Consider the following 15,964-nt stretch of genomic DNA (forward strand, 5'->3'; position numbering starts at 1 on the left):
AGGGTGTAGTTTCTCAAATGGAGTCACTTCTGTGGGGTTTCCTTTGTTTCGGCACCACAAGACCTCTTCTAACCTGACATGGTGCCTGAAATATAATTTAAGAAAAGGAAGGCCCAAAAATCCTCTAGGTACTCCCTTGCTTCTGAGGCTGGTGTTTCAGTCCAGTAGCGCACTAGAGCCACATGTGGGATATTTCTAAAAACTTCAGAATCAGGGCAATAAATATTCATAGTTACATAGTTACATAGTTAGTACGGCTGAAAAAAGACACATGTCCATCAAGTTCAACCAAGGGAAGGGAAAAGGGAAGGAAAAATTTCTACACATAGGAGCTAATATTTTTTTGTTCTAGGAAATTATCTAACCCTTTTTTAAAGCCATCTACTGTCCCTGCTGTGACCAGCTCCTGCGGTAGGCTATTCCATAGATTCACAGTTCTCACGGTAAAGAAGCCTTGTCGCCTCTGCAGCTTGAACCTTTTTTTTCTCCAGACGGAGGGAGTGCCCCCTTGTTTTTTGAGGGGGTTTTACAAGGAACAGGATTTCACCATATTTTTTGTATGTGCCATTAATATATTTATATAAGTTAATCATGTCCCCCCTTAGTCGTCTTTTTTCAAGGCTAAATAGGTTTAATTCTTTCAATCTTTCCTCATAACTTAAATTCTCCATGCCCCTAATTAGCTTCGTTGCTCTTCTTTGTATTTTTTCCAACTCCAGGGCATCCTTTCTATGAACTGGAGCCCAGAACTGAACTGCATATTCTAGATGAGGCCTCACTAATGCTTTGTAAAGTGGCAATATTACATCCCTGTCCCGCGAGTCCATGCCTCTTTTAATACACGACAATATCCTGCTGGCCTTTGAAGCAGCTGATTGACACTGCATGCTGTTATTGAGTTTATGATTTACAAGTACAGCCAGATCCTTCTCAACAAGTGAATCCGCCAGTGTAGCTCCCCCTAGGACATATGATGCATGCAGGTTGTTGGTACCCAGATGCATAACTTTACATTTATCTACTGGTCTGTGTTGGTTCAGAGCGCACAAGATTGAAAGAGGTGCACGAATAGGGTCCCAACCCAATTGTATATAGAAAAGTATCCGGCACACAAATGTGGTTCAATTTTGCGATTTTATTAAATTCGATGCCATGGCATCGAATTTAATAAAATCGCAAAATTGAACCACATTTGTGTGCCGGATACTTTTCTATTTACATTTATCTACATTAAACTTCATCTGCCAAGTGTGTTTCTCTGGTAAAAAGCTTCAGTATTACAGGAAAAATGGATTAAAATGGAATTTCTGCAAAAAAATGAAATTTGCAAATTTCCCTTCCACTTTGCTTTAATTCCTGTGAAACGCATAAAGGGTTAAGAAACTTTCTAAATGCTGTTTTGAATACTTTAAGGCTATGTTCACACGGAGTATTTTGCAGGAGGAATATCTGCCTCAAAATTCCGTTTGGAACTTTGAGGCAGATTTTTCTCTCCTTGCACGCCGATTTTCGCGCCGTTTTTCGCCCGCGGCCATTGAGCGCCGCGGGCATAAAACACCGTGAAATACGCTTTCTCTGCCTCCCATTGAAGTCAATGGGAGGTCAGAGGCGTAAACGCCCGAAGATAGGGCATGTTGCTTCTTTTTCCCGCGAGGCAGTTTTACTGCTCGCGGGAAAAAGACGCCGACGCCTCCCATTGAAATCCACGGGAGGCGTTTTCGGCCTGTTTTTGCCGAGTTTTGCGACGCGGTTTCCGCGTCAAAAAACTCGGCAAAATACTCTGTGTGAACATAGCCTAAGGGGTGCAGTTTTTAAAATGGGGTGATTTGTGGGGGTTCCTAATATATAAGGCCCTAAAAGCAACTTCAGAACTGAACTGGTACCTAAAAAAATAGGCTTTTGAAATTTTCTTGAAAATATGAGAATTTGCTGCTAAACTTATAAGTCTTGTAACGTCCTAAAAAAATAAAAGGATGTTCAAAAAACGATGGCAATCTAAAGTAGACATATGGGAAATGTTCGCTAGTAACTATTTTGTGTGGTATTACTATCTGTCTTACAAGCAGATACATTTGAATTTAGAAAATGCTAATTTTTTGCAAATTTTCTCAAAATTTTGGTGTTTTTCACACAAAAATATTGAATATACCGACCAAATTTTTTCACTAACTTAAAGTACAATATGTCACGAGAAAACAATCTCAGAATCATTTGGATAGGTAAAAGCATTCCAGAGTTATTACCACATAAAGTGACACAAGTCAGATTTAAAAAATGAGGCTGTGTCATAAGGTCCAAAAGTGGCTGCGTCCTTAAGGGGTTAAGAAAAACAAGCTTAACATCAGCATAAAGAGAAACACGCTCCTCCCAAGTGCATAACCTCTATGGCCAACTTTAGTGAAAAAAAATCAAGAAAATAAACATTATCGCCTCCTCAAGCGCTGCACTTGGCTATTCCACCCAGGCACAACTCTAGTTTGCTTATAACATATTTAAAGCCCTGAGTGTAGAGGATAATGCTGCCATTATTTACTTTTTTTTTTTTTCCATAGCTACTTTGTCGTGGCAGTGTTGTGAGATCAAAGGAGAGAGCCCAGCCGGAAGGAAATTTCACTCATTTACAGCACATCATGATAAGGTACTACGCAAGACAAAAAGGTGCAATAATACAGAATAGACAGGCCTTGTCAAATTGCCTCTTTGATGCTACCAAGTTACTAAATCTAAGCTTAAATGTAAGCTTGAGATAATACACTGAGATTTGCCAGGTACCCAATACAAATACACATTTAGCCATGTCTGAAAGCAAATACAGGTTAAAGGGGACCTGTTACTAGATTTTAAGGCACCACTAGCATATTGTTACACTGCTGGAGTTTAGCGACTCAACAGGCCCCTCTCAAAACTGTCCGTTTTAGCTTTTTGGCTAAAAATAAGTTCTAATACAGCGTACGCTGAATGTAAACTACCAGTGAAGAGACCTGAGATGAGTCCAGGTGTACTGCCCTCGGCTTCACCTGTGCAATGAGCATGTGCAGGATGCCATTGGACTTATCTCAGGACTCTTCTCCGGTAATATACATACAGAGTACGCTGTACTATAACTTCATTTCAGACAAAATTCTAAACCGGGCAGTTTTGAGAGGCATGTTTAGAACACTATTCTGGAAAAAATGTACAAAAAAAAAGGTGTAAATACATTGACAAATGTGGGCAATGGATGTAGCGATCATTGCAGCCAATCTGACTTGTCAACTCTTTTGTTCAACTAGATTTCGTACCACATCCTATTTCCAAAATTAAATATATAAATTATATACATATACTGCATATATATATATATATATATATGTATATATATATATATATATATATATATATATATATATATATATATATATTTACACAGTGCATTCAGAAAGACTTTAGACCCTTTCACGTTTTTTACATCTTGTCATGTTGAGGCCTTGTGCTAAAACAAAAACAAATTCTGTTGTTTCCCATTATTCTGCACTTAATAACCCATAATAACAAAGTGAAAACAACATTATAGAAAATTTGGAAAGTTTATTAAAAATGAAAAACTCCAATTTTGCATGGACATAAGTATTCAGACCCTTTGCTATGACACTTGCCGCCTCACCAAACTAAGTAATCGGGGAAGAAGGGACTTGGTAAGAGAGGTGACCAAGAACCCAATGGTCACTTACGCCTGCTTTGGGTACTATGCTCTCACCTAGTTTATCACAATTTTCATTCACACAAAACACCTGGCTCTCGTCCATTGATGGAAATATACATAAGATTAAAAAATTAATTCATTGCAACACACGACATGTAGTATACCAAATAAACTCCACTCTTTGTGATTTATCTTACGTTGGGTGCCTTAACGTTAGAATTAGAGAAGATCTTAACGGAGCCACTAATCCCGAAGTTAGAAATCCTTCTAATGCATGTAGACATTTTGTTCATGTGCATCAAGGGAACACCAGCAGCTTTCAGTTTTCAGGAATTGAGAGGGTTAATAAACCAGTACGAGGTCGTGATCATAGGAGAGCATTACTAAATCGTGAGGGATACTGGATTCTCATGTTAAATACTAAAGTCCCTAATGATCTTAATGAAAGAAACTATCTTTTTATGAATTACTGTTTTGTACAAATTTTGTAACTTTTTTGAGATCTTATATATTTTGTATGTTTTATATGTCATCCACTTTTCTATTATTGTATACACCTGATTAAAGTGGGTGGTTCTCTGGCTACTATTTCAGCTACACACTTTCACTTCCTCCCCTATCTATGAGTAATGGCTCTTGAGAGCTAGAAACGCGGCAGAGGGGACAGACGCTTTATGTTATCTGTTCACTTCATATTGCTTGGTTTTATCCGCTGGCTATTCTAATTAAAGATAATTATTTTTACATTCCACAAGGAGTTCTGATCCTTTCCTCCTGAATATGGCCAGAAAGAAGCAGGGGCATTGCTAGGGTCTTAAAAGGTCAGGGGCACAAGCCCCGAGACATATATTTACCACCACCCGCCAAAAAATATTTTTTCTTTTTACATATATAACGGAGATAGCATATCTATAAGACTAAGGCTTCTAAAGCTACACTGCTGGATAGAATTGGATGCATTGTCTCAGCAGACAGTATCACACATGATAGGCTTAGAGATATGGCCCCAGCAGACTGTATCACACATGATAGGCTTAGATACATGGCCCCAGCAGACAGTATCACACATGATGGGCTTAGCTATATGGCCCCAGCAGACAGTATCACACATGATGGACTTAGGGCTCATTCAGACGAGCGTAAATCTCGTCCGTGTGCTGTGCGTTGAAATAACGCACAGCACACGGACCCATTGATTTCAATGGGGCTATTCACACATGCATGAGTTTTCACGCAGCGAGTGTCCGTTGTGTGAAACTCACTGCATGTCCTATATATGCATTTTTACGCACCTAGTCGCGCATTGAAATCAATGGGTGCGTGAAAACCACGGACAGCACACGGACGACATCTGTTTGCTGTCCGTGTTTCACACATCAATTACACTGAAAAAAAGTGCTTGCAAGTGTGTGAAAAACACATTCCACACGCATAGCACACTGATGCAAAATCCAACGCACACGACCATATTTACACGCGTAAATCTGTCACGTTCATGTGAATGTAGCCTTAGATACAGGCCCGAGCAGTAAGTATCCTTGTACTAACCCTCAGGGGAAAACTTGCCATTTCTGAGGCCTCAAGCAAAGTTATGTCTCGGGGCTCTAATCAAAGACACCTGTAGAGGGTTCCCCACACAATGCCCCCTGTATATAGTGTCACAACCCCCTGTATGGTTCCACACACAGTCCCCTTGCCATACATCTCCCTTGTTGACAGTGCCATGCAGGCCCCTGTAGGTAGTCCCACATACCCACCTTCTCTCAGCAGACAGTATTATACATGATACGCTTAGATACATGGCCCCAGCAGACAGTATGACACATAGGCTTAGATACATGGCCCAGCAGACAGTTTTACACATGATAGACTTAGATACAGGGCCCCAGTAGACAATATCCTTGTACTAACATATATCCACACCCCAAGAAAAATGTGCGTGCGTGCGTGTATGTGTGTATATAATATATATATATATAAGACAGCATATCTGTAGCACCCTAATCCTATCCATAGCTATAGGGTCAGATACAGTGGTTCAGCAGACAGTATCACACATGATGGGATTAGATGCAGTGGCTCAGCAGACAGTATCACACATGATTGGATTAGATACAGTGGTTCAGCAGACAGTATCACACATGATAGGATTAGATATAGGGCCCAGCACGCTGACATTGCGGCTCCAGCGCTGGACCCAGGAAAGGTAAGTATAATAATTGCTTTGCTATTTTATGTGTTTCTACATTTATTTATTTTTGTGCGTTTGTGTTGTTTTACAGGTTCGGTTGTTGGACTACGTCGGATACGAGGACTACTTCGATTACGTCTTTTTTTATTCTCAATAAAATGGTTAATGAGGGTTGTGTGGGTTTCTTTTTATTTCAATAAAATATTTTTTTTATGTCCTTGTATTTTTTTAAACTTTATTACTACCGCCTTATTAATAGATGATGGTTGATTGACAGCGTCCATTACTAAGGCAGGGCTTAGTGTTAGCCGGTGCAGAGGCTAACACTAACCCCCATTTTTACCCATGGTACCCACCGCCACCAGGGGTACTGGGAAGAGCTGGCTACGATCCAGTACACGATCATCTGTAGGGCTCGTCAGGCAATGGAGTGGCCACAGGCTGGTATTATTAAGCTGGAAAGGCCAAAAACAGTGACCCTTCCCACCCTGGTAATGCTAGGCTGCTGCTGTATTGTATCTGGCTGGTTATGAAAAATGGGGAGGCCATGTCATTTTCTCCAATTATTTATTTAAAAAATAAAAATACAATTACATGGGGTCCCCACCAATTTTCATAACCAGCAAGATACAACACAACAGCAGCAGCCTAGCATTACCAGTGTGGGAAGTGCCACTGTTTTTGGCCTTTCCCAGCCTAATAACACCAGCCTGTGGCCGCCTCAGTGCCCCACCTTCACTACAGATGGTCAGGTACTAGATCGTACCCGGCTCTTCCCGGTACCCCTGGTGGCGGTGGGTACCAGGGTAATAATGGGGGTTAGTGTTAGCCTCTGCACTGGCTAACACTAAGCCCTGCCTTAGTAATGGGTGGTGTCAATCAGCCAGCGGCCATTACTAAAGCGGTAGTAATAAAGTTTAAAAGAAAATACAAAGACATAAAAAAAATATTTTATTGAAATAAAACCCCCCCAGACAACCCTCATTAACAATTTTATTGAAAATAAAAAAAGGCGTGATAGAAGTAGTCCTCGAATCTGACGTAGTCCAACGACCGAACCTGTAAAAAAACATTAGTAACACATGTTGTAGGCTTAGATGCAGGGCGCATGTGTGATACTGTCTGTTAGACCATGTATCTAAGCCTACCACAAGGTTCCCACTTGGAGCCTCAGCGGCTTGGTTACAGCTATAACAAGGTCTGGCAGAGGTAGTCCATTCACTGAGGCAACTGTCAACGGGCTCTCTAGAGGGGTGGTGGGCAATTACAGAAGGTCCATCAGATCTCTGGTGATGAAATTAGAAGCGGATCCAGAGTCCAGATAAGCAGAGACCTGATGCGTTTTCTCGCCGGACACTATGGTCACAGGTATGGACAATTTAGACGGAAGTCCATCTTTACCCAAGGTTGTCACTCCTAGCAACCCTAGGTTTTGGGATCTTTGGGGACACCGGCGCACAAGATGGCCATCGAGACAGCAATAAAGACAGTCCAGATGTGCGTCTGCGTTGTCTCTACTGGGTAGATAACTTATACTGGTCCGTTATTACCGACTCCTTAGGAGGATCAAGGTCTGAGGACAGCAGGGGTTGCTGCAAAGTAGGGACCAGACTAGGAAGTGCTCCCTCCCGTCGAACCTCTTGGAGGCATTCTTGGATCTGTATATTAATCCGGGCAGACAGAAGGATGAGGTCATCCAGTATAGACGGCAGATCCCAGGCGGCAATTTCGTCCTTAATTCTAGAAGATAGTCCATGCCAGAATGCAGCCATCAGAGCCTCGTTGTTCCATAACAGCTCTCCCGCCAGGGTGCGGAAGAGGATGGCGTACTCACTCACGGAGGTGTCTCCTTGGCGCAGGTTAATCAAAGAGACCGCTGCAGATGAGACCCGTCCAGGCTCCTCAAACACCATGCGAAAAGTCTGGAGTGAGGCTTGGAAGTCAAGGGTCTCTTCATATAGCCCCTCACACTTTTAGCAAAATAACCAAACTTTACATACTCACGTAAACCCGTACCCGTGCAGTCTTCTTCCAATGCAGGTCTGCTGGGGCTGAACGACGCAGCGCTGAGTGGCAGGGCAAGTCATTCTTCCCGGCCAATCAGTGCCTTTCAAAATTGCGTCGTTGAAAGTCACTGATTGGCAGGCTGCCTTGCCCTGTCATTCAATGACGCAAGCGGCGCGATGTTATTGCGCCGCTTGCGTCGTCAAAAGGCGCTGAGTGGCAGGGCAAGTCGTTCTGCCCGACCAATCAGCACCATTCAACGTGCGTCGTTCAAAGGCCCTGATTGGCAGGCTGCCTTGCCCTGTAATTCAACGACGCAAGCTGCGCGACGTCATCGCGCCGCTTGCGTCGTCAAAAGGCGCTGAGTGGCAGGGCAAGTCATTCTACCCGGCCAATCAGCACCTTTCAACGTTGCGTCGTTGAAAGGCGCTGATTTGCAGGCTGCCTTGCCCTGTCATTCAATTAGGCAAGCGACGCGATGTCGCACCACTTACGTCTGTGAAAGGCGCTGAATAGCGGGGCACGGAACATGTCCCGCCATTCAGCGCTTATGCATGTAATTGTATCTGAGTCCTATAGACGCAGGTACAATTATAGTGCAGGAGGGGGTGGCGGCGGCTGGTTTCAGTGGCGCCGCCGCCCCCTCAGAGAGGCAGCAGGGAGCCACCTGAGGCTAGATGCTCATCTCGCCTCATGGACGGTGTGGCCCTGGGGCCGTGTGGCCCTCCCAGGGAGGGGAGCTGCGTGACACTATCTACAGTGGGTACTACATATATGGGGGTACAAACTTGGGGCCTAACTTCTTTATGGGGGCATAAACAGGGCCTAACTTCTATATGGGGGCACAAAGTGACTTTTCTGCCATTTTACTGCTACCGTGATTTTCCTCACAAGGGCCCACATAAACCTTGAGTCACTCATGAGGGCTTTGTGGTCATCTCATCTGAGGGCACAGTACTGCTAATGCAATATAGAGATAGAGTTAATCCTGATATCATAATCTATTGATAAAAGCCATATTCAGCGCTACTCAAGCGGAGATTCATCTCCACATCATTGTATTTGCTCTATCTGTCAAACCTTTTCGGTTGGAGGCCTTAAAGACATATAGTGCATCATTACCCTTTAAGGACCATATCGTCCAGACGGGGCGATCGTCCCCAAATGAATTTGCCCTATCTGTCATGCCTTTTTATATATATATATATATATATATATATATATATATATATATATATATATATATATATATATATATATATATAAAAACAAATTCCAGACTCTACAGAATCTTACCTGGAATCCAGTAATGAAAATATCTTTGGAGTCCTCCTGGCCTGCTTCCTGCACTATATGCCTACCAAATTACATTTTCATAGGCTGCCTATACTGTACGGTATCAATTGTATCAAGTCTGTACAGTTAGCAAACCAGGACATGTGTTTTTTGTATTGATGCCAAAAGTTTTACAAGTGACAACCTTTGTTATAACATCATTATTATTAAATATTCTTTTTACAGGATATCTACTTGTTTGGAGGCATCACAGAAACGGACAATGAGACTGAAATGTTGAAATGTGATGTGATTAAATTAAGTCTTGGTATGTGATACAAAAATATAAATGTGTTATATAAATTAAATGTAAAAAAAAAACTGAGCAATCCTAATTATGAGCCATTTGTAATATTCATAGCAGCAGGTAATGAGTGTGTTGATCTTGTTTTAAGGGAAGTAACCTACACATTTGATGTTTGTGAGGATATGGATGTGACATGGGAAGCGCTTGATACTAGGTGAAAGTGTAAAAAGAAAAATACACTGTTAACAGAGGAATAAAGAACAGAAGCGGGTGGATTTTTTTAACATTTTGTTTCTACATTTATACTTTAATCTCATAAAGCCATTCTCTATCAATACAGATGTATTATATGGAACCTGTAATGGTTATTAGTCTATTTATATGCAGAAATGTTGTGAAAGGAAAACGACACTGTTGGCTCAACCACAGTTGATTTCCCAGATGTAAGGTATGTGTGTATATATATATATATATATATATATATATATATATATATATATGTGTATGTATATATATATATATATATATATATAAATAACACCAAGTGATATATAGGGAAAATGTGAAATAAGTTCATGGTATTGGTATGTATTTACCTTTATTCCAGAGCAAGCAACTGTTGAGTTGTTTATGGCAAGCAAGACTTGAAACATGTCTTAGGTATATTGTACTATGAATTCCTAAAATGTACTGATTCTCCTTGCAAAGAAAGACATTCTTAAAAAAAAAAAAAGTATGTAAAATAAAATTGGCTCTCTAGTGCCACCTATAGGTGATTATATCCGGGCATTCCAAATACATGACAAACCCTAAATATTAGGTTCTGGAACACTAAAACACAAGCAGTTCACCTGATCCATCTTCCTGAATCACTGTATCTTAACTACTGGTATGGCATTCATTTGCTCTATGATGTTCAAAAAGACAATATGGTTGAGGACATGCTTTTTTAATTAAATAAACATCTAAAGGATGCCCCCAAGGAGTTGAAGCAGTAGGTAGGTTTGGAAATGCTGCATATTACTTCCAAATTTTTTAGCTACTGGTTTAGTAAACTGTGCATCTACCTTCTCTCAGCCAATCACTTACATGAGAGTTTTTAACTGAGATGCTGATGAGTGAAGATCAATGTGAAAGGGAACCATTATTCTTTATATCTTGAGGCTGATATGTCATTCTGGTCCTGTCAAACTGACAATTTCCTAGCAGACGTAGATTTTACTCTATGGGGCGTAGCAAGGTACAGGCCTGTGCATGGTCCCTACCTTGCTATCCCCCCCTGGTCAGACTACTCCCCTTCCATTAAAATTATACTTCTTGCTCCTCTTCATGCCTCCGGCTCCCTCATCACTCCATCGCTGCTCATACGCTGGGCAGCATCAGGACGTAGTATGCGATGCAGCATTGATGATGTTAAATGCGTCAGGACCTTGTATAAGCTGCGTTGGAGTGATGACGGAACCAGAGGAGAGAAAAGGAGTGCCAGTGGCGTCGCTGACACCAGGCATCCAGGGCCCAAGTGACTGCCACATTCAATTGTATCTGCGTCCTATCAGCTGCCTGTTCCGCCATACACTAGGCTGCAAGCCACATTAGGCCTGCAGCTTATAAGACGCTGGGACAGGATCCCTGAGCAGGCCACCGCAATGACATCCCTGCATTGCGCCGGCCAACGCAAGGATTCCGTCTCGGTGTCTCATAGGCTGCAGAAATGAGGAGGCTGTAAGACTCTGCAGCTCTATTCTTAATGGGAAAGAGGCTAGGTAAGTATAAGTTTGTTTTTTTTTGTTTGCGGGCACTATCTACAAGGCGGGGTATGTCGTAACTATCTACAAGGGGGGTGGCACTATCTACAAGGGGGTGTGGCACCATCTACAAAGGGGTGTGTGGCATTATTTACAGGGGTGTATGTGGCACTACCTACAGGGGGGTGTGGCACTATCTACAAGGGGTATGTGTGGCACTGTCTAAATGGGGTGTGTGGAACTATTTACAAGGGGGGTGTGGCACTATCTACAGGGAGGTGTGTGGCGCTATCTACAGGGTGTGTGTGTGTGTGTGTGTGTGTGTGTGTGGCACAATCTACAATGGGGGTGTGTGTGTGTGGGGGGGGGGGAAATCTATAGGGGATGGGGCACTATCTACAGGTGGTGGCACTTTCTACAAGAGGTGGTTTTGTGGCATTATCTACAAAGGGGGGGGGGTGTGGCACTATATACAGGTGGCTGGCACTATTTACAAAGCGCGACTGTGTGACACAATCTAGAGGAGGCTGTGTGGCACTATCTACAGGGGGTGTGGCACTGTCTACAAGAGGGTGTGTGACACTATCTACAAGGGGGCACTTTGTGGGGCACTCTCTACAGGTGTCTTTGATTAGGGCCCCAGACTTAGCATTGCTTAGGGCCCCATAAATGAGAAATTTGCCCCTAGTACAAGGATACTTACTGCTGGGGACCTGTATCTAAGCCTATCATGTGTGGTACTGTCTGCTGGGGCCATATATCTAAGCCTATCATGTATGATACTGACTGCTGGGACCCTGTATATAAGTCTTTTGAGTGTGATACAGACTTCTGGGGCCCTGTATGTAAGCCTGTCACGTGTGATACTGTCTGCTGAGCCAACGTATCTAATCTTATCATGTTTGATACTGTCGGCTGAGACAGTGTGTCCAATTATATTCAGTGTGGTAGTTGTAGGGGCCGTAGACTTATAGATCTGCTGTCTCCAATATATAAAATTTTATTTTTCTTCAGGGTGGGCGGTGGTAAACTTATGTCTTGAGGCTTGTGCCCCTGACCTTTTAAAACCCTAGCAACGCCCCTGAGGAGGTGCTGAGGTTAGTATGTGGTGTTTTTTTTTTGTCTGATGGGGCGGAATGTATGGCGCAACGCTGCGGTTGTTGCGTCACAACTGTGGCGCACCACCTGCCCAAAAGATGCGACACATATAAGTTAACTCCAACTTTTTAGTCTATTAAGACTGGAGTATAAAATGCCAGTCTTAGTAAATTCCACGACTATCCTATGTAAAAAACATAATTTAAAAAATGGAGCAGTAGCATACAGTAGACAGATTACAGTTGACATTTGTTTTTTAAAGCACTAGTATTTATTAATTTCCTTACCTGGGTTTTATTCCCTTGGCAATAAGTAACAAATTATTATAAATAGTGGAAATTTATGAATTATATATCTTGCAATCTTGATCGGTAAAGGGCAGGATATTTATGACAGGGATTTTTAATATAATAATCCAGGCAGAAACACATTAACTATTGATGCACTGCAGCTTGGATACAATATGACTAATCTCATGACTTTAATCTGTTTTAGTAATACTTAAACCCTGCTAGATATTCTCAATCAATATACACTTTTCACAATACAGTCTGAATGAAATGTTCCTACAGTATATATAATATGCACTAAAATCATATAATTCTAAATAATGCACATGCTATTGGATTAGACATGAAAAAGTACCATTATTATTTCATAGGCTTTTCTTGGTATAGATGTGCCATCTGGTCATACTCATCCCATCTGTAGCCATAACTTTCATTACTTATTTCTGCAACTTTCACATCTATGTTGGAAATATGCAGCCAAAAGTAAATGTGTCTTATGTGTGAATGTCAGCCTTTAGACAAATGTAAATGCAAGCAGCAACTGGCGCCTGCAGATTATGCTCACCCTCTGCGCTGTGTAAGGGTACTTTTACAGTGGCAGATTTTCTCCCTGTAAGGAGCGCCGATCGACAATATAGCAAGTTGATTGGTGCTCATTTAGCTCCATTTACATGGAACAATCGTCGGAACTATGTGTCCCCGAATAGTTCAGGCACATACAGTTTAATTTATGTCGGCAGCAAATCCCTGTTTACATGGCAAATCGTGCTGCTGACAACCAATTATATAATTCCAGCATAAAAGATTCAATCAGCCAACAAACAAGAGTTTGCACGCTTGTTGGCTGATCGCTGGGCACTCGGTTACACGGGCCAATGAGCATTCAAAAGTGCGCTCGTTCGTCCCGATCATCGGTCAGTGTAAAAGGGCCTTAAATAGTCACAAATGCCCCTCGGCTTCCTTGATGTGAGGTTCCTTAACTTACAGCCAGGGGTGGACATATCATATTCGCTGCCACCCTAAAAGCAGCTTGCAGCTTCCTATTTATTAGAATACATGTAAGGGACTGAACTAATGAATTTCATAGTTCACAGCTAATATTGGATTGTTAGGGAGACTTATGGGGGAGGCTGATCTATGATGAGCTTTTGAAGAGCAAGGGTGTCATGACTGTGGGGTATGTGGACCCACTAGACCGCTCCGCTGTAGCGGAGTAGCAGCTGGCCAAACAAGAGTCAATGATATTCTTTAGGACAAGAGTACCTGGATAGAAGACTTGGCAGACACTTGGCTTAACAGACACTTAGCTTGGCAGAAACTTAGCTTAGCTGACACTTGGCTTATGACTAAGACTCTGTTCGGTTCGAAACGCGTAAGCGTCCTTTCCCGGGAAAGTTTTATTCTGTTTTTAAATGTTATGGATTAAAAATTTATTTTTTTATTGGATCGAGTGCTGGACTTTATCTTCAATCTATCTATGACACTTGGCTTAGCTGGCACTTGGCTTAGCTGACACTTGGCACAGATGAAGTGTAGTTGTCTGGGCCCTCGGGCCGGCACGTGCATCAGGCATAGATGGTAAACTCGACTCCAACACTAGACTTCGCACTGGAACAAACACAATTACTGGATATGGGATACAGGTTACGGGAAAATAGGATACACAAAACAGCTAAGGGACCATTTTCAAAACGAACATGGGTAGACACAACAACATTCAGGCAAGGAGGAAGATGGCAGAGTCCTTTTTAAAGACCAGGCTGCGTTGGCATTAGGTAGGGTCAATTTTACTGGTGCGCATGCTGGCTATTTAAGTCCGGGAACGAGCGCGCGCACCCTAGAGGAAGCAAAGGAGAGCTGCAGACGCCGGCAAGCTCCAAGTGTCCTGCGGTCACGTCTGCCGGTGAGTAGGACGTGCCTACAGTCAGTGACCGCAGGCACAACAGTACCCCCCTTACGCCCCAAGACCTCTCCTCATGACTAAACCCTTTCCAGTCCACCAGATAGAAGGTCTTCCCTCCTACCCTCTTGTAGTCCAGGATCTCCTTTTCCTCAAAGACATCAGAAGAACCGCTGGGAGCAACTGCAGCATCAGGGGATTTTCTGTAATGGTTCAGGACCGCAGGCTTTAGGAGAGACACAAGAAACGAGTTGGGAATTTTGAGAGTAGGAGGCAGCCGAAGCTTATAGGCCACAGGGTTTATTTGTTGCAAAACCTCGAAGGGGCCTAGAAACCTGGGAGTGAATTTGTGGGAAGGAATCTTTCGACAAATTTTTTTGACGACAGCCACACGTTTGACTCCAGGGGAAAACTGAGGAGGAACTTTTATTTTCCTATCGGCATATCTTTTCATGGGATCAACTGACTTTCCCGTGCCCTGCTATCTGTATCCTGTATCCCGTGCTGTGTTTTGTTCCTGAGCCTGTCTAGTGTTGGAGTCGTGTTGTGCCGCCTGCCGTTATACACCACTTCTGGTGTCATCTGCCACTCCTGGTATCATCCGTCATGTCTGGCACAACCTGCCTTGCTTGCTGGTATACACCACGTTTCGTGTCATCTGCCTTCCCTTGTATCATCCGCCACGTCTGTCGCAACCTGCCACATTTCCCACCCGTGCCTAAGCCTCTGCCACTATCTGGACTATCTCAGGTACCCTTGTGTTACGAACTTTTGTATAGACTTTGCATAGACTGTGACTTGGCCAGCTGCCTCTCCACTATGGCGGGGCAGGCTAGTGGGTCCACATACCCGAAGATCTTGACAATACGCTCAGTCAACGGATCCCGCTGGCCAACCTAAGACCACGGTTCAGGTGATGCAATCGGATATGCGTGACCTGCGTGCACACCAGGATCAAATCCTCGTGGCAGTAAACTATCATTGCCCGACTGGTTCAGCCCCCTGCTCCTCTTCAAGTTGCTGCTGGCGCTCCACTGCCTGTTACTCCTCCTATCTGTTCCAGATCCACAGTTTCGCTGCCTCTACCACCTTTATATGACGGAGATCCTAGAGGTTTCCTCAACCAATTTACCATCCATTTTAGACTGCATACTCACATCTTCCCCTCTGATGAGGCCAAGGTAGCGTTCATCATTTCCTTTCTTGCTGGTAGGGCCCTGGCATGTGCGAACACTATCTTGAAACGAGGGGGCCTTGAATTCTCGGACCTTGCGTTATTCCTAGAGACTTTTTGTACTGTGTTCGAGGAGCCAGGTCAAACATTCTCTGCAGCGGCCACACTGCTAACTCTCAAACAAGGAGAGTATGCCATCTTTTGTACACTGGCAGCAGAGTTGGCTTGGAACTATGAGGCATTGGTGGCGACATTTTGGCAGGGACTGTCCTCACACATCATGAAAGAGTTAGCAGCC

The 15,964-nt window shown here is 43.1% G+C and overlaps 1 protein-coding gene across 1 annotated transcript in view; it reads left to right on the forward strand.

Annotated features, from left to right (window-relative positions):
• LOC142758014 (uncharacterized) overlaps positions 1-15,964 on the forward strand; it is a 77,540-nt gene that overhangs the window by 22,800 nt on the left and 38,776 nt on the right. Inside the window, exons 4-5 of the mRNA XM_075860667.1 lie at positions 2,553-2,638; positions 9,399-9,480. Of these exons, the coding sequence (XP_075716782.1) occupies positions 2,553-2,638; positions 9,399-9,480 (168 nt within the window). The remainder of the gene's footprint in view (positions 1-2,552; positions 2,639-9,398; positions 9,481-15,964) is intronic.

Source organism: Rhinoderma darwinii, chromosome 1, assembly GCF_050947455.1.
Source record: "Rhinoderma darwinii isolate aRhiDar2 chromosome 1, aRhiDar2.hap1, whole genome shotgun sequence".
In the NCBI taxonomy this organism is placed as follows: Eukaryota; Metazoa; Chordata; class Amphibia; order Anura; family Rhinodermatidae; genus Rhinoderma; species Rhinoderma darwinii.